This window comes from Corvus moneduloides, chromosome 13, assembly GCF_009650955.1.
Source record: "Corvus moneduloides isolate bCorMon1 chromosome 13, bCorMon1.pri, whole genome shotgun sequence".
NCBI lineage: Eukaryota > Metazoa > Chordata > Aves > Passeriformes > Corvidae > Corvus > Corvus moneduloides.
In genome coordinates, this window is record NC_045488.1 from 19,473,371 (window position 1) to 19,494,884 (window position 21,514).

A 21,514-nucleotide genomic window follows, 5' to 3' on the forward strand; every position below is an offset into this window, starting at 1 on the left:
CCCAAACCATTCTGGGATTCTGTGGTTGTCACAGCCGGCAGTGGCCCGTCCCAGGATGCTCCCTGTCCTGTGGCAGACACAGCCTGTGCTGCAGACATCCTTGTGTGGGTGTCTCTTCCGCAGCTAAAGACCAGGATGACATTCCATGGCCACAGCCAGAGAGATGAAGTGACTTAGGCGAGGTCATGCGGGAAAGCTGCAGAGCTGAGGGTTCTGGAGTCCCAGGCTGAGTCCCTCAGCTCCTGATCCATCCCTTCTCAGTGCTTGCACTCCCACTGCTTTCCGCATGGAAAGCTCGGCAGAGCTCTGAGCACAATGCAGAGGCCCAGGAGGGTGATGAGGAGAGGTGCTGGGGACTGAGCTGGCATCCCAGCAAGGGCGGCAGTGCCACTGGGGCTTCTCCTGCCAGGAACATCGGCTTCTGTGCACCTCATCACCTGCTGCACATCACAGTGTGACCCCTGAGGGAAAGGCTCCGAGCTGCAGACACGGTTTGGCAAAGCCCAGCCTAACGAGGCCCTGGTGGAAGTGGCAGTAGGCCCAGCTCTTGGGTTATTTCAGTGGGGCTGCACAAACCACAGAGAAAATGGGACATCAGCGCAGGGATGAGCCAGCTTGGCTTTACCTCAGGTTCTGCAGGTCTGGGTGCTCAGCGCTGCTCAGCTTTCCAGCCTGGTGCCCTCTGGGGCTGCGGGATCAGGTGGGCAGAGCATCCCGTGCTTCCCGTGCTGTGCTCCGTGCCCCTGCACACGGAGCTGAAATCCACGGGAAGCTCTGAGCCAGCACGAAGAACCTCACGCGCTCCTTCCCCGGGAGAGCTCCCGTTGCACAGACAGCTGCGAATGTCAGCGCCGGGTCAGACGGTGACACAGAGCCAGTGGAACAGCAGCCCCTTGGGTGCAGGGCTCTGCCGCTGCCCCCTCCCTTCTGCCGTGCTGCTGGCCTGAGACGGCGCGCTCACCGGGCCCTGGTGTCCCCGGCACTGACCCTCCAGAGCTGCCCGTGCCCTTAACTCTCCATCGGAACTGTTGCGAAATGGCTCCTCCGTAGCCCTTCCTGGTGCCCAGCACTCCTTGGCTGGGATTGCCCCACGGAGCCCAGGGCAGCTCTGGGCACCCTGCTGGAGCTGGCAGATCCCACGGAATTCCCTGTCTTTGCAAACGAGGCGTTTCCTGCCTTCCTCTGGAACGTGCACCACCCGGGAGGAGCAGTGCAGCAGCTCTGTGCCAGCGTGTGACCGCTGGAGGAATTCAGGGTGGCTGCGCTCTGCTGAGACTCTCTGGGCGCACAGGAATTGTTCTGGGGGACTGAGGCTGAGCAACAGCAGTTCCTGAAAAGCAGGGGTGAGCAGAAGCGGGGCCGCGCTTTGGTTCCTGCCCCATCCAGTTCGGGATCTGTGCACAAGGAGGAAGCAAATGGAAGCCTCTTTCCAAGGCGGTGGGGCGGTCACTGGCTCCCTTCTGCCCAGGTGACAATGTCCTGGGGAAGCCCAGGCCTCCCTGGGTACAGGAGGGTCTGTCCCTGTTCTGGTACCAGGATAAGATCCATCCAATATTCCCCCTGCACACTGAGAGAGCAGGGAGGAAAACCTCAGCCCACCCAGTCCCAGGGAGAGATGTGGGGGGGGGGGTTTTCTGGCTGCTGGCGGGTTTGGAAAGGGTGGCCTAAGCTTTGTGGGTAGCAGAAGGAGCAGGCAAGGGCTCATCCTGTGCAGCAGCAGGAGCAGGGTTGGCTGGTGGAGGAGGGAGGAGGCACTCCCGTGGCAGGGCTGAGCACTTTGGAAGCAGTGGGTGGACAGAGAGGAGGGCAGGAGAGGGGCCAGAGCCCCCCGGTCTGTGCTCCCACGGCTTCCTGCAGGAGCACGGGCTGTGCTTGGAGCTGTCAGGCACACAGACCCTTGGGCAAAGAGCTGAGGTGTAGCCTTGAACCTCTGCTCCTGCCGGGAATTGATCCCGGCATCCTGCCTGGATTGGGCAGGAAGGGATTAATCTCCATGCAGTGGCAGAGGCTGGGATGCTACAAAGATCTGTGGCCCTGCTTAAGTCCGAGTAACTTCAGACTCTGAGGACTCCTCAGCCTGCAGAATGCCCCACACGTGATGCTCCACAGGCTGACACTCAGAGAAATTGGGCTGATCACTGCTGAATGACCATTTTGTCCCTGATTAAGTCTGCCCCTGCTCCTCGCTCCTGGCCAGGCTGTAAAGCTGTGCCCAGTGTTGGTGTGCTGCTGTGGCTCCTGCAGCGAGTGATTCTGTCTGGCAGCGTTGGTGAGGCGCCGCAGTTTGCCGTGCCCCGTTACGTAACTCACACCGTTCTGTTCCCCACTGCCTTTGAAACTGGTTTCCAGTGACCACTGGAGCTTAAAATTGGATTTTCACAAGCATTTGCACTTGTAAAACACCACCACTCCAGTGCTCGTTGGAAGGGAGCCCAGCACGGGTGGTGACTGCTGTCAAACCCAGGGTGCGCTCGGGAACAGCGGCGACGGTGCTGCTCCCCTGCTCCTGTGCGTGACAAACCCCAAAAACACCTGGCACCAGGTGCTCCCCACCCACAGCAAGGTCGCTGGCGAGAGCTGAAAGCCTCCTAGAAGCCAGAGGAAGTTGTTGTTTCCCTTTCCCTCAGGAATTTTCTGCCACGTGGTTTGAAATGCGTATACTTGGAGTGCCACTTGCGTGTGTTTTGATACGAGGATCCCAGTTAAGTCAGGATTAAAGATGCCTCGAGTTTCCTCCAGGCACTGCAGATGCTAAAAACCGAAGAAAAGCCAAGACAACACAATTCCAGCCTCTAAATATAATTTATGATACTATTGCAGCATGAGGGTGTCTGCTCGAGATACTACAGCGGTAGAAATGTTAAAAGCTTTGTCTATAAGCAAGCCACAAAAAAAGCTGTTGCCAAACTTTTGGCCTGCCAGCTCGTGACCACAGCAGTGCAGCCGAGATCCTGTCAGGTGTGCAGCCCTGCTGGCCCAGGCCTGACCAATCCCTGGGCTGTGCAGCCTCCGGGCAGGGCTGGCCTGGGCCCGGTGAGCCGGGCAGGAGAGCAGCCGGGAGCGGTGCCAAGCTCTGCCACACATTCCCTGCTTGTCCCTGTGCTGCCTTTGCCCCCAGCCTCAGTTCTCACCCCTTCTGCAGGGACAACGATGCTCCCAAAGGGGCAGCTGGGATGTTTCGGGGCTGCTCCCTTGGGAATTGTGGGGATAGACGAGGATGAACGCAAGTAGCTCCAACAATGTGTGCTCAGCAGTAGTTTTACACTGAAAACAAATAAAGTCCCAGTTTTGTTCAATGGGCAGGTGAGAAACACCCCCCGAGCTGCCCAGCTGGGAGGAGCAGGGCGGTCTGGGCATCAGCAGATAAATACAGATAGAGACACAGGAACAGCCCTTATCTGAGGCTGCTGATGCAGGTGAGGAGAGGAGAAAAGCGCCTTTGGTCCCGGGTGTGCAGTGCTCGAGTGCGTGAGCTTTGGCACAAAGCTCCATTGCAAATCGAGGTGGGATTCCCTACCCCAGTCCTGAGAGGACACGCAGGTGCTCTGCTCTCATCGCCTCAAAACCCACAAATGTAACTGTGCAGGAGGAAGCAAAGTTTGAGTGCCACTTGTCCATTGCTCCGACTGCAAACCCTCTCCCTTCACCGCCTCAGTGTGGGCATCTGGGTTTGCTCAGCAGAGGGAACAAGGCACTCCGAGTGTGAAAGGGAGGTGGGCCAGGTGAATCACACCTGGAAATGCTCCCTAGCACAGCATGGGAGCCTGGACCTCCAGCAGGAACTGAGCATCTGAATTTCCTTTTCTTTGGAAGCCAAGGCCCAGACTGGGAGTGTTCTGTGCTTAGCCCAAGGAAAGGTGTCAGTAACTCACCAGCCTTGGGGGAATGTAAATGACTCCAGCTCAGCTAGGGGAGCTGGCAGCCCTGCTCTCCCTGCAGCTGCAGAAGGAAAACAGCCCCGGACACCCCAGTGGGAGGAGCAGGGGGTGCTGAGGAGAGCTCAGGAGCCCCATCCCTGACCTTGGCCTTGCTCTTTGCTGTCTGCATCGAGATAAAACACCTGCTCAGGTAACGTTTTACCACTCCAGCACCTTTACGAATAATTTTCAACCCTCTTTTTAATCGCACAAAGGAGGACCTGCTCACCAGTGACACCTCTCCTCTTGGGAGCTTTCCCTGCCTTGAAGGCACTCCAGGAGCTGTCTGCAGCCAGCCCACACTTCAGAGCAGCAGCTGACAGTGCCAGCGTGTCCAGAGCGTCCTAGAGCGCATCCTGTCTCAGCTGTCAGCCCCAGCAGGGCGCTGGGGAGGGCGTGCAGGGCCCTGGCACTGGTGCCACTCGAGGAGAAGGCACCCCTTGGCTTCAGCCTGCAGCGATGAGCGAGAGCCGGGAGCCCTGGGGCACACAGGGAGCGCCGGCCTCGGGAGTGCCACAGCTCCTCACCCCTCCATGGAGAGTCACAGCCTGCCCAGCTCTGGATATTCCATTTTTTTTTCATTCTGCAGAGCTCTGTGTGAAGAGTGGGAGGGGAAGAGCTTCGTTTGTCTGGAGCGTAGCTGTGCTGAGACTCATCGGGTAACATCGTTCAGTGTGTGTGTGGCCTGCAGCAGCGGGGCTGTGCTCTGCCTGTCCACGGGGACACCACGGATCCGGGGGATACTGCGGTTTGTGGAAGAGGGGAAGCACTCAGAGGCAGGCCTGAGCTGTACAGGGAGGGGAGGAAAGCTTCCACTGGGGAGGAGAGGGAGTTGTCCCTTCTAAAGGGACCCCCAGAGCTGAGAGGATCCAGAAAGGGAGAAAGGGAAGGGCAGGATGCAGAGGGAGCTGCCCTGGAGGTGTCAGAGCTCACACATCCATGGATTTACTCAGCCAGGCTCTCGAGGGAGTCACTCCGAGTTCCCAGAGCAGGGCTGGGAAGCGTTCTGAGCCTCTGCTAGAGCTGATCCAGCTGCCTTTGCTGAGCTCCTTGCCAAGAGCTTCTTGAGCTCCGAGCAGAACCTTCCCTCAGCAGGGAATGCAGCTCGGGCTTCACCTGCCTTTCTCCATCCCGTTTTCACATTTCTCTAACAAGAAAAGGCCCCCCATCCAGTGCAGGTCAAGAATCACTGAATTCCCTGTTCCAGCTCACTTCCCTGTGCACACAGACCCTCAGACTGGGGCTGGGGCATGCAGCCAGGATCCCAGCGCAGCCTTTGGTCCCAGCAATAATGAGTGAAGGGCCGGGAGAAGCGCCCGTGTGCTGGGAGCAGGCCAGGGCAGAAGGCAGCCTCGTGAAATGAGATTATTTCAAATACATGCAAATTCAGAAAGCAATTTAGTGACCTGAATTCTTAAAGTGCAGCCAGTGGGCTCAGGGAGAACTGGAAGGAGAAAGGAACAGAAAGTCACAGCTAATTTCCCCTGTGCCTGGGCAGAATTTTAACAACGGGAAGCTAATTTGGATTGTTTGATAGAAGAATTATTGTTGAGTGCTGGCTCCTCTTATGAAATCACATGAGCCTTTCTCCCTGTTCTTTTGTGTGCTATCTACAGTTGAAGGAAGTCTGACTTTGCAGTTCTTAATTAGGGGAGCAACATCTGTTTTCTTCGTTCCCATAATTTTACATACACTCCCTTCAAAGCACCAGGAGCTTTGCTCTGAACATCTTCAAGGCTCTAAAAATCTTCCTTCTCCCCTGTATTTAGCCCGTTGCTGCAGGGAGGCAAGCAGGGAGTTTTCAGAGGCCAGAGGGTGTTCCAAAGGTGGGGCCTGGGGTGGTTGCAGATGCTTGCTCTGCCCCGGGGTGTCTCCGTGAGTTTGTGCGGAGCCTCCAGCAGTGATTTTGGGTGCCTTGTTTATCTCAGCACCTCACTCTGCCCAGCACTTTAATTTCTGCGGGATAAACGTCCCAGGAGGACAAACTCGGCGTCCCTGATTGGATTGCAGGGCAGCAGGAGCCCTTTTGGCTTCTCCTGATGAAGCTTCCCCGTGGCTGAGCAGGAACACAGCACTGGCTCCCTGCGGGTCACTGAGCCTGGACCTCATCTCGGCGGGTCACCCAGAGCCAGACTCATCAGCTGCATCCCCCTCCCTTCTGGGGGGGGCTGGGACACAGAATCCAGGGCGGGACAAGGGTTTGGAACTGTTTCATCAGTCCCATGAGGAGGAGGAATAATCTCAGCAGCAATCTCAGCAGCAGTCCCACTCCTCGCCCCACTGCTGCTCTGTGCCTCGTGCAGCACCTCAGTCAGCCCTGCCAGGGAATGTTTGTCCCATTTGGGGCTGGCCGAGGCAGGATTCTCTCCAGAAGCAACCAACAAGGCTCATACTGGCACGTGGAAACATCCTGTGCATGAGGCAATTCATTAGAATTGCCAATTAATTTTTTGGGGAGGCCAATTAATTTTTCCAGTTTGCCAACCAATTACAATGTTGAAGAATGGTTTTGAAAAATTCCTCTCCCCCTCCACGTCTGGAAGAACATTTTCAGTAATCTTCTGTGGAGGAGAAATCTGATATTTTCTTGGCAAAACAGAAGAGAAAAATGTGATCTAATGAAACAGTTAACAGAGGCAAGCTGGCCTCAGGAGAACAGGGAAGTGCAATGTGATTTCAAAGGGAAAATGGAGTGTTCTGTTTTAAAAAAACCAACAAAACGAATCATTCCAAGGTTTTTATGGGTACTACTTCATCTACTTGACACAAACCTAAGGAGCTTTGATCCAACCATTTCCAGTAATCGCCAGGCACGTTTGGAGAGCAGCAGCACGGTCTGTGCTCAGCTGGGAACCCGGCGGCAGTGGGGCTCCCTGGGGGCAGCTGGGAGACATCCGGGGGAATTTATCCCGTGCTTCTCCTGGAACCAGCCCAGGGAGCAGCCCTGGAGCCACAGGCAGGTGACAGCAGGATTGGGATGAGGAGTGCTGGCAGCAGCACGGAGCGGTGGCTCTGAGTGGGGAGCTTTGGGAAGCTGTTCCTCATTCCTGCGCTCCGGCCGTGCCCCCAGCCCGGCTTTGCCTCGGGACAGCAGCTTTGTCCCCCCGGTGGCTTTGAGCTCAGTGGGATTCCCCAGCCCCCACCTGACCTTGCAGTGCTGCAGGAGCTGCACCCGGCCCATGCTGGGATTTGTCCCTTCAGCTCCAGGAAGGGCAGGATTGCCAAGCTGCAGCCCCTCTGTGCCTCTGGAATGCTGCAGCCCGAGTCCCTCCGGGATTCCGGACTGCTGGCTGCCCCCTCCTCCCCTGGCAGGCTCTCCTCTGTCCACACACAGCTCATGTCTCTGAGTGTGTTTGAGCAGCTCTTTGGGCGCTCATTCTCTGTGATTTTAGTAAATCCGGCCGGGAATGGCTCCCTGTGTGCCCAGTGACCTCCTGTGCCCCTCAGGGCCAGAGCCCATTTAGAGGTGACACTGGTGCTGCCTGTGCTGGCCCGGCCTGGGAAGGACCAGGATTTGTCTCCTTAGAGGTGCCCAGTGCTGGTGCAGCCCAGCACACAGGGAACAGCCACGAGAGAATTCCTGCACACGCACAGACAGGCACTCCAGCCCCTGGAATGACTTCGGCAGCTCCAAACTCTGTTTGCCTTCAGGATCATGTCCTTCCCGGGCCGGGATCTTGCTCTGAGTGGGGAACAAAAGCCTTTCTGCCTTTTTTGTGCAGGGAGTGACTGGCAGTAGGTGAAACAGCCGAGCATTGAGCATCCCATCCCATCCCAATCCAAACCCATCCCATGGATCCCATCCCATCCCAATCCAAACCCATCCCATGGATCCCATCCCATCCCATCCATCCCATCCCATGGATCCTATCCCATCCCATCCATCCCATCCCATGGATCCCATCCTATCCCATCCTATCCCATCCTATCCCATCCCATCCCATCCATCCCATCCCATCCATCCCATCCCATCCCATCCCATCCATCCCATCCCATGGATCCTATCCTATCCTATCCCATCCCATCCCATCCCATCCCATCCCATCCCATCCCATGGATCCCATCCCATCCCATGGATCCTATCCCATCCTATCCTATCCTATCCTATCCTATCCTATCCTATCCTATCCCATCCTATCCTATCCTATCCCATCCCATCCTATCCCATCCCATCCCATCCCATCCCATCCCATCCCATTCCATCCCACCCCATCCCATCCCATGGATCCCACCCCATCCCATCCCATCCCATGGATCCCATCCCATCGCACTCCCCACAGCAGCCACGTTCCCGGTGCAGATCCAGGAGCAGAGCTCCGGGAGCATCCCAGCCGCTGCAGCCCTGCCCATGGAGCCCCGGGAGCTCTGTGCTCTGCGGGGCACAGAGGCTTGGCCTGAGAAGGGCAGGGAGGGAGGGAGGGAGGGAGGGAGGAGCGCTCAGCGTGCTCCTGCAGTACCTGCAGCTACACTCGGATCGCTCCTTCCTCTCTGTGGGCTTGCCTCACATCCGTGTCTGCAAGGGAACGCTTGGGAACAGCTCCCGTTGTCCCTGAGCTCCCTCCTCGGCTGCTGCAGAATCACCTCTGTCCTGAGAAGAGCTGAGTGGGCTGCACTTACTCTCCGATGCTCCTCATGGGGTATTTTCTGTGCTTTCCACGCTTTGCAGCACGGACTAAACACATTTCATCTTCCCAGCATCACGGTGTCAGTGACTGGGATCTCCCTCCCGTCTCACACTTTCCTCCTTATTGGTGCGAGAATTGTTCCACCTTTTTCTGGTGGTGGATTTGGAAGTCGGTGAGTTGTATCCAAGACTCAGAGTGGCTTTTTGGGAGAGCAAGGTGCCACCTTCCCTCTTCAGAGTGTCATCCCAGCTCTCTCCTGCCAGATGTTTGATTTTCCATTTGGCTGGAGTGAGAGGCATGTCTTTAAACTCTTCCTCTTTTATCTGTTACACATTTAAAAGCTACATCATGCACTAGAAAAACCAGCCAACCATCTGGATGTCATCTAGATCATAAAGATCTGGGAGCTGGCTGGGTGGCATCAAAAGGAGATTCCTCTGGTGCCAGGCCCTGCCCTGGCTGGCTCTGTCCCCCAGCCCGGGAGTGCATCCCCCCAGTGCCACGTGCACTCCCAGGCTGGATAAATCACCGCATTTTCCAGCCCATTGCGAGGGCAAAGAGCTGAGTTAACCTTTGGCTGCAGGCTGGGAATCCAGCTGGAACATTCCCTAAAGCTGGCACTCCAAGGACACAGCCGGCTTCAGCTGGGAGCTGCAGGATGCCTGAGGGTCCTGCCTGGCCCAGCCGAGCTTTTCCAGCTCAGGAAGTCAGAGAATAGAACCACAGAACCATTCAGGTTGGAAAAGACTCCAAGATCATCAAGTCCTGACTCACAGAGAAATTTCCTTACCCCTGTATTCGACTCCAGAGTGACCAGGGGCACACGAGACAGATGAGGAAAAGGAGAAGCTGAAGGAGAGTGGCTGAAGACTTCACTGGGTTTATATTTTTGAGGTTTCATTCTCTTTTTCTATGGAAGCTCAGGTGCAAAATGGGAATCTTCCAAGTCCATCAGCTTTGCTGCCAGGCTGCTTACTGCCTAAGGATGCGTGTCCTGCTGGACACGGTTCTGTGGGATCTGACGCTGTTGGTTCCACGGAAGCAGGAGAGGTGGTGTTCGTCACCTCGCTGCTGAGCAGAGGCTGTGCCCAGATCCCCCGAGGGCAGTGCGGGGCAGCCGGGGAGGCACTGCGGGGGGCTCTGAGGCAGCCCCCGTGCTCTGCCACCCCACAGTGACCCTTCCTCTCCTCCCTTCCTCCCCAGGCAAGAAGAACTCCATCCTGCTGCATAAAGTGCAGCACGACCTCAACTCGGGGGTGTTCAACTACCAGGAGAACGAGATCATCCAGCAGATCGTGCAGCACGACCGGGAGATGGCTCACTGTGCCCACAACGTGCAGGCCGCCGCCGCCGCCGCCTCCACGCCCACGCCGGTCATCTGGACGCCGCTGATCCAGGCCCCGCTGCAGGCCGCTGCTGCCACCACGTCGGTGGCCATCGCGCTGACCCACCACCCGCGCCTGCCCACGGCCATCTTCCGGCCGCCCGTGTCCGTGCTGGGCTCCCTGGGCCAGCAGCCCAGCCAGACCCCCAGGCAGCTGAAGAGGTTCCAGTCGCTCATCCCGTCCGCCGGCCCCTCTGCCGTGGGCTCCCCGTCCAGCACCCCGTCCCAGCTGCACACGCCGGGCGCAGAGACCCCCTCGTCCTCGTCCTTCCACATCCAGCAGCTCGCCGGCTTCTCGGCCGCCGCCGGCCTGGGCCAGTTCCAGGTGGGATCCCCTCCGGGGGGCTCCGGCCAGCCGGGGCCGAGCAGCACCTCCTCGGTGGGGCTGAGCCAGTTCCACAATGCACCCTCGGGGTCACCCCTAGGCACGGCTCAGCCCCTGCAGCAGCAGCAGCCGCAGCAGCAGCCGCAGCAGCAGCAGCAGCAGCAGCAGCCGCCGCCAGCCCTCTCCAGCAGTGGATTTGGGCACTTCCAGCAAGCCACAGCCGGCTCCCCATCGACATCCCTCACCCAGCTCTCATCAAACTCCCCCCCCAGCCTCCTGAACCAGTTCCAGCCCAGCACGAGACCACTGCAGGGGGGGCAGTCGCAGCAGCTCTCGGGCAGTGGGACCTTGGTGGGGATGAACCACTTCCAACCCCCTCCTTCTTCCAACTCTCCATCCTCCAGCCTCAGCCAGCTGGCGCAGGCCTCGGGCGGGCCGTCCGCAGCGCTGTGCCAAACACATCCAAGTGCTTTAGGATCTCTGACTGGAACGATAGCCCAGCTCCACCAAGAGCGGCCTCCCTTCGCCTCCGCGTCCCCGCTGCAGCAGCCCGGCGTCGCCTCTCCCTGTTACACCCCTTCTGGCCTTAGTCCTCCCAGTCAGAGCCCGGTGGCCAGCAGAACTTTCCAGTGCGGCCCCGCGGGGGCCTCGGGCTCCCAGGGCTCGCTGCTGCTGCCGCAGCCCGCCAGCCCCCCGGCCCCGCCGCTGCCCGGGCGCAGCGCGCTGCCGCCGGGCCGCCTCAACCAGGACATCAAGCTGATCTCCGCGTCCCAGCCCTCTCTACCCCAGGAGCTGGCTCAGACGCTGGGCCACCACAGCTCTCCTCACTCCTCTAGAGAATCTGTTTCCAGCTTCTCCCCTTTCCCCGGCGGCGGGAGCGGGCTCCTGGGGAAGCCGTGCAGCTCCATCCCCGGGCGGGTGACTCTGCCGCGCCAGATGTCCTCAGGTTCTCTGCCACACCCGCTGGTGTTCGGGGCCGGCGCCGCTGCCCTGGCCGCGGGCGGGCGGAAGGAATCCATCGTGCTCACGGGGGATCTGGAGCCCGTCAGGTCCAAACTGCCCTCCAATTTGTGAGGACTCCCGGGGCAGCTGCTCGTGCCAGCCCTGCCCTGCCCTTCAGTTCCTGATGAGTTCGCCGAGCAGTTCTTTCCTTTCCTTCCCCCCCCACCCCGCGCCACTCCTGCTTTTTTTTTTTTTTGGTTGGTTGGTTGGTTTTTTTCTCTATTTCTTTTGTTTAGGTTTAAGTGTGCTTAGAAACAAAAAGGAAAAAACACATGAAAAACAACAGAAAAAAAAACGAAAAAAAAACCGAAAAAAGAAGATAACCAGGTATTCTTAGAGCTATAGATTTTTGGTCACTTGGTTTTATAGAATATTTTAATACATGGAACAAAAGGATACGAGCAAATTTAATCCAACGAGGTAACACACAGCCGGGGCGTGTGCCTGAGCTGGAACATGTGAATGAGCAGCCATAGAAGCCACCAAAAAAGATTTTCCTGTTGAGACAAAGACCCGAGGTTGACGTGGGCCGTAGAAGGGGCCGTGGGGTCAGGCCTGGAGCCCTGGTTGGCCTCAGCTTTGCCCCAGCTGTGACCCTGGGGCTGGGGGACGTGGGTGGCCCAGCACGCACCAGGAGTGTCCCTCCCTCCATCCCAGGTCACCTCCTGTGCTCAGCAGGTCGCGGAGGAGCCGGGAAAGGGGTGAGTTCACTCCCGTAGACCCCTCTAGGGATTTCCCAAGGGCTGAGGTTTGGGCTGGACTCCAGCTGAGGAAGATGAAGGTGACCAGGAGATGGACGGGCCTCACCACAGATTGCCCCTCCCTTGCTGCACCGATGCTCCAGTGGGAACAAGGAGCAATCCCCTGTGAGGCACGGGGAGGGCAGGGATGATCCCTCTGTGCTCTGGGATGTGGGCAGTGGGAGAAGCCCCGGCTCTGCCAGCACGCCGAGCAGGAGGCCCCAGGCTGCAGCCTCTCCGTGGTGTGTGCAGAGCACGGCAGGGATGAAGGGAGAGGCAGCGCATCCACGTCCCCTCTGTCACTTCGCCACCTCGGTGCCCGTGGGTGACTGCTCTGAGCAGAACTAGCGAGGACTGAGCAGTGAGGTGCAGTCCCCAGCCCTTCTCCTCCTCAGCCCAGGGCAGTGCGAGGCGCCGGGACAGTTCTGGTGCCCAGCCAAGATTTACAACTCTGTTTTTACCCTTAAAACCAGATCAGCCCAGAAATCTGGCCAGCCATGGTCTGTGCTTGTCCCCTGCTGGGGGAACCGAAATCCTTTGTTTGATTTCACCAGCAATAAGAGCCTGCACCTGGCGGGCTTCCCGTGCCACCCTGCAGCGTCCCCGGGCACGCTGGGGCGCCTGGAGCTGGGTCTGGGCTCCCTGAGCAGGGCAGCCACAGCGGGGCGAGGACAGGACGGGGCCGGCAGCGCTGAGAAGCCACAGCCTTTACCTCTAGGGCAGACGTCTCCTTTTGTGTCACTTCATCCTTCCTCTCTCTCTGTTTGGGGTTTTCCTGGGCCAAGGCGGGCTCTGTGGCCACCTCACTGTCCCAGTCAGGTGCTCAACTTTTCTAACACTCGTCAGAGACTCATCCAGCCTCCCTCTGTCCCCAGCCCTCAGGGGGACGCAGGACTCCACGCAGCAGTGCCAAAAACTCCTCTCACCCCAGTCCCGAGCCCGCCAGCTCCCCGTGCCCCCCCAGACCCTGGCTGGCAGTTGTTTTTATACCGAACTGTCCGCAGAACTCTGCCACGTGCCTGCACCTTGAACGTCGCATTCCTGGGCACTCCTGCTTCGCCCTGCTTTGGTGGCTCCGAATTCAGATGTGATCAGCTTTGGTCTTCCTTAAAGGGTCAGGGGAACTCTGGAAATGCTTTTTCTACTGGCTCCATGCAGCTGTGTCCGTGTGAGTGTGGCGGGAGGGTGAGCGCGCGCGTGTGTGTGTTTGTACAGGTTTTATAGCTGTCTCTATATCCACACCCGCTTTTCTATCTCTAGGTAGCCACCCACACCTGCAGCCTATTTATGCACCGTGTCAGCACACACACACACATATTTATATCTATGTATCTATAGCCTAGTTTTACACGTCAGTCCCGCAGGGCTGGTGGCAGGTGACAATTGTAACCTCTAGATCCTGCTTTTCCAAATACGTACGGCTTCATCTCGGAACAGGAACCGGAGCAGACTCACAGGCCCTCTCGTGTTCGCAGAGGTAGAAGGAAGACTCACAATATCCTTTTCAGTTTTTTTGGGTTTTTAGCAAACCTTTCCCCACCCCGTGTGTGCCAGAGGGCCCCTGGCCGAGCACCTGGAGAGCTCCGTGTGGGGCTGGGCTGGGCTGGGCAGGCAGGGGGGAAAGGCTCCGGCCCTCCCGGATTCCTGTCCCGCGGCTGCTGCTCTGGCCCCGAATCCCGGCCACCCCGGGGCCACTCAGGGGCCACCCGGGGCTGGCGCTGCCCCCTCCTCGCTGCGGGACATCCTCCTTGGCTTTGCTTCCCTCGGGGATCTTCTTTGGGTTTCCAGCTCTCAGCACTGCAGTAGCCAACATTGAGTTATTCTGACTGGACCCCAGTCAACACTAGGCTTGTCTCAGTAGGTGGAACTATATTTATTACTATTATTATGATTATTATGATGATGATTATTATTACTCTTTTTTGTTTTCTTTTGGGGGGAAGGGAGGGGAAGAGTTCTAGGGGTGGGGTTTGCAATATAAAACACACAATAAAAACCTTAGTAAATAAAAACGTGAAAAACCCACCCCTCTGCCTCGCTGTCTGCTCCACACGCTGAACTCCCGGCAACACGAGACGAGCTTGGAAGAAGGAAAAACCCCATTTCGGCCTTGCCCTGCCTCTGTTTTCCTGTGCCTCTGGAGCTCGGGCAGGATGCTCACCACCTCACACGCTCTCTGTCCTGAGCCCCTACCAGCAGAAGTTTAAAACTTCCACCCACACCTGAACTTTCACCAGGCCCAGGGACAAACCCGGCCATTGTTTGGCAGACGTGTGCACCAAAACCCATCCCTTCAATGCAGCCGTGGATGCTGTGGCTGCCAGGGTGATCCCTGGGGAAGGCAGGGCACAGGACACAGCCCTGCCAGCAGGACAGGGACTGTCCCAGGAGCCACACAGCGAGGAGGGAGCAGCTGCAGGAGGCTGCCAAGGCCGGGGGCTGAAGGGTTTCAGGAAGGTAAAACTGGCCTCCGCCTGAGCTTCCCTTTCACTCCTGCAAGGCCCTCTCGGCGTCCGTCCAAACCCACCTGGGCAGTGACTCCTGGTGGGTCACCTTGTCCTGGGGTTTCCCTGAGGGAATTTGGGCAGTAAAATGTGTGGTTTGCCTTTTGGAATGGGTTTCTAGGCTGGGCTTCTTTATTTCCCGTGCCATTCTTACTACAGAGGGAATGGACTGTCAGTCCTGCCCGAGCCAGCATTTCTTTTTAAACTAAGATTTCACAGAAGGTTTGTAAACTTGCAGGGTTGGACTGGCACAAAGTCCAGGTTTTGAGCTCTCAGAGCACACCTGGGAGGCCTGGCTGGTTCAGCACATGGTGGTGCCTCCCTGTCTCCCTGCGAGGACTCCAGAGGGCACCGGGGTGACCCAGCTATGGGGGAAAACCTCCCCAGAGCCCAGAGCCAGGGCACTGCCCAGCAGCGGGGTGGGTCTGCCCCCTCATCCCCACTCCCCGCCCCACAGAGCCTCAGGATCCATGTGGGGGGAAAGGCAGGAGCAGCAGCTCTGGTGGGCTCTCCCTTTGCCTGGTCCCAGTTTGGGCAGGGCTGGGATTCGTGGGCATTTCAGCCTTGCCTTGGGGGACTGGCCTGGCCTGGCTGCCCCCCCACTGACTGTGCCCTAGAGAAGAGCAGTCCCCGGCTTTGGGGGAGGCAGCAGCTCCCAGACTCGCAGTTCCTGCACCCTGTGGGGCATGTTGGGGTGTCAGAAACAGCGGAACAGCGCAATTCCCGGCAGTGCTTTCCCAGGACACTGGGATTGCCTGGTCCCTGTGCCAGCCAGCCCCGGACAGGAGGGAAAGTGCTGCCAGGGCCACAGAGGGTTGGCCAGAGGATGATCCTGGCGTGGGTCAGCTCCCTTCAGCACCACGGGAGTCCCAGGAGAGGGGAGGGAAGAGGCCAGCCCACGCCAGGAGCCCAGGAACCAGCGCTGACCCCTCTGCCGGGCTCCAGGGTGGCCGGAGCACAGCACTGGGGCAGGGATAACCCCCGAACTGGGGTGCACTGGCACACACGAGCAGCCCCTCTCTGTTGGAAGCACTTGGATGCCAGGGACCCCCTCCCCATCCACTCCTGGCTCCTGCACCCCTGGCTGGGGTGAGCTGTGGCTGGGATGAGGGTGGAGCTTTCCCTCTGCTGACCCAAAGCCGGGCTCAGTGACTCCCCCCTGCAGTGGGGAGGAGAAGCGGGGCAGGGCAAGCTGCAGTTCGGGTTTGCCCTCAGGGCTTGGAGGTGATTTTGCAGCAGCTTTTCCTCACCTCTGCAGTTCCTTGGTCACGTTTGTCCCTTGCCCCACACCGAGAAACGCTCCCATTGCGATCCCAGCTTTCGTGTGTGCCTCTGGCCCCTCTGCCCCGGCTTCTCAGTCCAAATCTGCAGCAATTAAATCCAGCTGCTCAGGCACCTTGTGAGCAACGCTGTCCGCTCCTGCTAGAGGTGCAGCCCAAGGTCCTGTCCCCAGGTCAGAGCCGAGCACCTCCCCTTCCCAGCACAGACCCAGCTCCCAGGTGTGCTCCTGTGCAAGGCGCTGGCTGGAAGGACGCTCTGCCCTCAGTCAGCCTCCCCAGGGACCTCGGCAGCACAGTACCCAGTGTCCCCAGCCCTGTCCCCGCTCCCCAGCTGCTCCCTGGATGGGCAGGGTGTCTCCAAACCCATCCCCTCCCTGCCTGCTCTCACCTCTCGCTGAAGAGGCCGAGTTTTAGTATGCTGAGTGCATTGGTTTTGTCACATCATTCTGTCTCACTGATTCCAGCGCCCTTTGCCTAAGCCCCGCTCTGGCTTTAGGCCCTGATTTTAATGGAGCCGAAGGTGATGCCCCCTCCTCTGGCAGATTAAGGGCACAAAGCCCTGACTCGGTTCTCCATCTGCAGAAGCCGGAGATCCGATTGCTCCCTTTCCATCACCGCAGCCCAGCTGCCTCCCAGCGACCCCAATCACCGGCGGCCGCTGCTCCCTGCGGTCCCTTCCCCAGGCTCCTGATTGAGCCGACCTCGGCTGGAGCCTCCCAGGAGGGAGCTTTGCCTTTGTTTCGCTGAGGAGACACGGCATCTCCCGGGCTGGAACGGGGCAGGGGCGCTGCGGGAGCCGGCTGTGCCCCGGGAAGGGGCCGGGGCGGCCGGAGCGGAGCCGGGCAGGAAGGCGTTAAGCGCATCGGTGCCGCGTGTCGGAGCGCGCTCCCCTCCCCGGGAGCCGCTCTCCCGGCTGTGCTGTAAATTAGAGAGCTCTTCAGGGTCATTTTCCCCTCTTCCCTTCATTCCTGTTTTCACACAGCCGCTTCGTTCAGCGGGGTGCGAGCGGGGCTCACGCGGCGCCCGCGGAGCCGCACACGTGCTGTCCCCTCCACGCTGTCCCCTCCACGCTGTCCCCTCCACGCTGTCCCCTCCACGCTGTCCCCTCCACGCTGTCCCCTCCACGCTGTCCCCTCCACGCTGTCCCCTCGGTGGCCCGGGGCCAGCTGTGCCCAGCCCAGCCCCGGCGGGGCTCCCGGGCTCCCGTCCAGCGCCGTGGCCGCAGGATGTGGTCAGCTCCGGCCAGGAGTGTGCCCATCCCTTCAGCCCCTCCGCAAGGCCAGGCCAGCCCCAGGGCTGGAGCTGCCAGTGCCGGTGGCTCCAGCTGGCCCAGCCGCCTCCGCATCCTGAGAGCGGCCCCTGGAGAAGGGAGCTCCGAGGCAGGGGGAGCCTCCGGCACATCCCGGTGCTGCTGGAGCGAAGCCCCAGAGCCACCAGGGCCTGGGCGGCCCGGTCACTTCTCACTCCCGGGAGGGAGGATGGAGGACAGGCCTCCGGTGCTGCTCCTCCGCGAGCGTTCCTGCCCCCCCAGAGCAGCCTCGGTGGATTCCCCGGAGCACAGGACCCTCGGGAAGGAGGGCACGGGGCTGAGGGCACATCTGTGCAGGGCTGCAGTGCCAGGCAGGAACGCTGTCCCGGGGGATCGTTCACCTCTCCCTGTGCCTCCTGCGGCGGAGACGGAAGCGCCAGCACAGCTCGTGTTCCATACCCAGTGCTCCTGGGGGCCGTGGGACCGAGAGCAGCCGCACTCAGCTCTACAAGGATGCTCAAGGCGTGGCTTTAATCAGCGCTGCCATGAAAGCCCCACCCCACAGATCCCTCGGGAGCTGCGGATACCCCGGGGGCAGCAGGGACACCTGGAGGCACTCGTGGCACAACTCACACCTTTTATCCCTCCCTGTCTCCAGCCAAGCGGTCTCCTCACAGCGTTTGATTCAAGTGGTACCAAACCCGGTGGGCACCAGCCCTGGGCACTCTGGGGTATCCTCTGGGAGCCCCTGAGTCACAGCACCGTGGGGACTCAGCGTCCATTTCTCATTTTTTGGGATGCTGTTCCTTGCTTGATGGGTTTATCAGATCCCAGTGGTTCTCCCCAAGCAACCCCGGCTGGGAAGGGCTGTCCCCGCTCCAGCTCCCACCCCATTAGCGCCCTACTGCTCCCAGCCCCCTTTCCAGGCAGAGACAGCCCCGAGCAGCTGGGCTGGGACTCAGGGAGATGTCCTGCAGCTGGGGAGGGCCCTGGCTGGGGCTGGAGATGGGGAACACCCGGGATGGAGGTGATGGGGGAACACCCGGGATGGAGGTGATGGGGGAACACCCGGGATGGAGGTGATGGGGGAACACCCGGGATGGAGGTGATGGGGGAACACCCGGGATGGAGGTGATGGGGGAACACCCGGGATGGAGGTGATGGGGGAACACCCGGGATGGAGGTGATGGGGAACACCCGGGATGGAGGTGATGGGGAACACCCGGGATGGAGGTGATGGGGAACAGCTGAGGAGTGTGAAGCACAAGCAGGTTCCAGTTTGGCTTCTCCCAGTCCAGCTCCTTGCAGCAAACAGCAGGAAGGAGCAGCAGGAAGGAGCAGCAGGTTCTCCTGTGTCTGCCTAGGTAAGAGTAGGGGGTTTGGGGTGACCCAAATCTTTCTGGGGTGCTGCTGGCCCTTGTAATTCCTGGCTGCTGGGGGCAGCTGTGGGGAAAGGCTGAGCCCTGCCCTGTGCTCCGTCCCCCGGCCACTCCTGCTTCTATCAGGAGGGGCTCCGGGGGACTTGGTTGGAGTGGAAGGTTCTGGATCTGGGAGTGGGGCTGTGTGCCCTGTTTTTAGGGTCCCCTCTCTGCTGGCAGGTTTGGGGCCAGGACTGGGCAGCATTTCTTCTTCCCAGCCCCAGGTCTGGGGGTGCCTTGTCCCTTTTGGCTTCCTGCCCTTCCCAGCACTGCCTGCACCAGCACAGCTTTTCTCCCTTCTTCTCCAAGTGGGAAAACGCCCCCGGCGATCCGTGCTGCTGCTCAGAGCTGGGCCAGGGAGGGCAGGAATTGCTGTCGGGATCCAGCAGGGAATGCAGCCATGGAAGCCCCTGTTCCTCCAGCCTGGCCTCAGGACGCGGGGATGCTGTGAGGGCTCTGTGCCCCTGCAGGAAAAGGCGGAGAAATCCCAGGAGCGGGAGCGGCCAGGCAGGGGCAGGGGTGGGGAAGGGAGAGGAGGGATGGGGAGGGCAGGATGTGGCCCCGGTGCCGGAGGGACGCTGCTCCTTGGGCCAGGGACGCCCCCAGCCAGGGCGCCCCAGGGACAGCACTCGAGGCTGGGGGGGGGCGCTGGGAGAGGGTTTGGGATGGCACCCGGAGTATGGAGAGCCCCTGGCGAGGTTTCCCTGGCAGCTGCTCCCTGCCGGTGCCTCAGCGCCTGTCGGCAGTGACAGGGGCTGTTTGTCGCCGCGGCCCGATCGGTGGCAGCGGGGTGGGAGCGGGGATGCGCCGGCACCGGGACAGCGGCCGGAGAAAGCTCCGGGAGGGGAGCGCCCGGCGCCGGCCCCCGGCAGGGTGGGATGGACGGAGGGGATGGATGGAGGGGATGCTGTCGCCATGGAGACGCTGCCACGGGGAGCGATGGGCTCCGGTGTTTTCCTGGCGCACGAGGATGCCGGGATGCGGCTGTCGGGAACGCAGCCATCCGGGGCTTCCACTGGGAAAGGCCCTGCCTGGGCTCTCCGGGAGTGTCCGACCCCAAACCTGTGTCCCGCAGCCCCCGGGCGCTGCCCGGAGTCCCCAGCCCGGTCCCCCTGTCCTGCAGGGTGGGACCTGGGGGTCAGCAGCAGCCTCCTGCTCGCTGTGAAAGGGTCCCGGGGGGGGGCTGGGGTCAGGTCGGGGCCTCCCAGCACCCTCGAGGGGACGCCGCAGCTCCGCCTGGTCCCGCTGGTCGGGATTCTTCTTTTCCCCTCAGGTTGGCACCCGGGACTGGAGCGCTGCCCTCACCCTGAGGGGAGATCAGAGGAGGGGAGGCACAGCCAGCCTGAAATGACGGAAGGGAGAAAGGGACACGGGCCAAAGCTCCAGAAGAGGAGCCCGTGGCAGCTCGGCCTCCCCTTGCCCGCAGCCCACCGAGGGCGAGTCCTGGTTGGGTTAAGTTAATGAGCGATGATTTCATTGCTGCATCTCCAGCCTGTCTTTAATTGTCCCAGCCTCTGCAGCAGCTGGAGAATCTCGCAGCCTCGGGGTGCCGGCTGCTGTGCCCGGCGCTGGCCCGTGTCGGGGTTTGCAGCTACAGGAGCAGCACCGCCTGTCCCCAAGACTGGCTCTGGTGGCCCTGGTGCATTTGGGTGCTAAAAAAGGGCTGTGGTGACACTGCCAGTGTGACCAACCCGCTGTGGGCAGAGCTCCCTGGGGCTGGGAGGTCCCGAGACAGCCTCCTTGGGGAGCAGGATTTCCTCCTAAGAAATTATCAGGGAAAATCAGGGTTTGCCCAAAGCCCGGTAGGAGCCACGGTCCCTGTGCCTCTGGGGAGGGAAGGGCAGTGTGTGCTGGCAGAAGGCTGGGAAACGGGAGCTGGAATTGGGAATAGCTGGGAAAAGTTGATTCAGGATTACTACAGGGCAGGGAACAGGTGGTTCTGCTCTCCTCCTGCAGCTGCCTCCAGCCCTGCTGTGGAGGGGAAGGTGCTGCTCAGAACGTTCCCCACAGCAAAGGGGGAGCCCCCAGAGTGGGCTGAATCCTCCTGGGATTTTAGTTTGTCCCTGGCACCTGTGGCATTCCGGCTTTCCCTGTCCCTTCCCCAGGCAGGTGGAGGCTGGGTCTGGGGGTGTTCCCCTGGCTGCTTTGCCACGCTGTGCCTGCCAAGGGTTGGCTTCCCCTTTCCAAACTTGCTGTGGCCTGTGGGTCCCGCCGGTTTCCTGGGGTGTCTGTCCCCTGCGCCTCCAGGGTGCCCCCACACTGCAGAGCTGCCAAAGCCGCTTTAGGGGCAGGGATTTTATCGTGTCTGGCAGGTTCTGGAGAGCCCCAGTGCAGCTCCAAGCTTGGCTTTCAGGAGTCACACGGGGGCAGATGTGTAACCTGCTGGAAGCCTCTGTGGGGTGGGGGATCCCTGATCCGAAAAACAGGCTGGGAGAGCTGGGGGTGCTCACCTGGAGAGGAGAAGGCTCCAGGGAGAGCTCAGAGCCTCTGGAAGAGCCTAAAGAGGCTCCAGGAGAGCTGGAGAGGGACTGAGGACAAGGGCTGGAGGGACAGGACACAGGGAATGGCTTCCCACTGCCAGAGAGCAGGGCTGGATGGGATATTGGGAAGGAATTGTTCCCTGGGAGGGTGGGGAGGCCCTGGCACAGGGTGCCCAGAGCAGCTGTGGCTGCCCCTGGATCCCTGGCAGTGCCCAAGGCCAGGCTGGACACTGGGGCTGGAGCAGCCTGGGACAGTGGGAGGTGTCCCTGCTCATGGCAGGGGATGGGATGGGATGAACTTTAAGGTGCCTTCCATCCCAACCATTCTGGGATTATATGAAAAGCTGCAATGGTTCGGTGCTTTGGCAAAAGCTGTTGAGTTAAATCACCCTCAGCTGCTGCAGGAATGCTTTTATTGACATGAAGAGGAATGGGGTTTAAGCTCAGTCTCAGCTCAGGTGGAGATGGGAGGCTGCTCTTACTGGGCAAAAGCCTGCGAGTGTTGCGCGGATTTATTGCAGGTGTTCGAGGCAGCCCGTGGTTCTGGCTTGGAAGCCAAGGCTTCCATGGAAAAGCCGGGGTTTACAGCG

At 60.0% G+C, this 21,514-nt stretch overlaps 1 protein-coding gene across 1 annotated transcript in view; it reads left to right on the top strand.

Moving 5' to 3' along the window:
• The window catches only part of HCN4 (hyperpolarization activated cyclic nucleotide gated potassium channel 4), a 99,395-nt gene extending 87,932 nt beyond the window's left edge, over nt 1–11,463 (top strand). The window contains 1 exon segment of the mRNA XM_032123299.1: nt 9,746–11,463. Within this exon segment, the coding sequence (XP_031979190.1) occupies nt 9,746–11,325 (1,580 nt within the window). The 3' untranslated portion in view covers nt 11,326–11,463.
• The last annotated feature ends 10,051 nt before the right edge of the window (nt 11,464–21,514 follow it).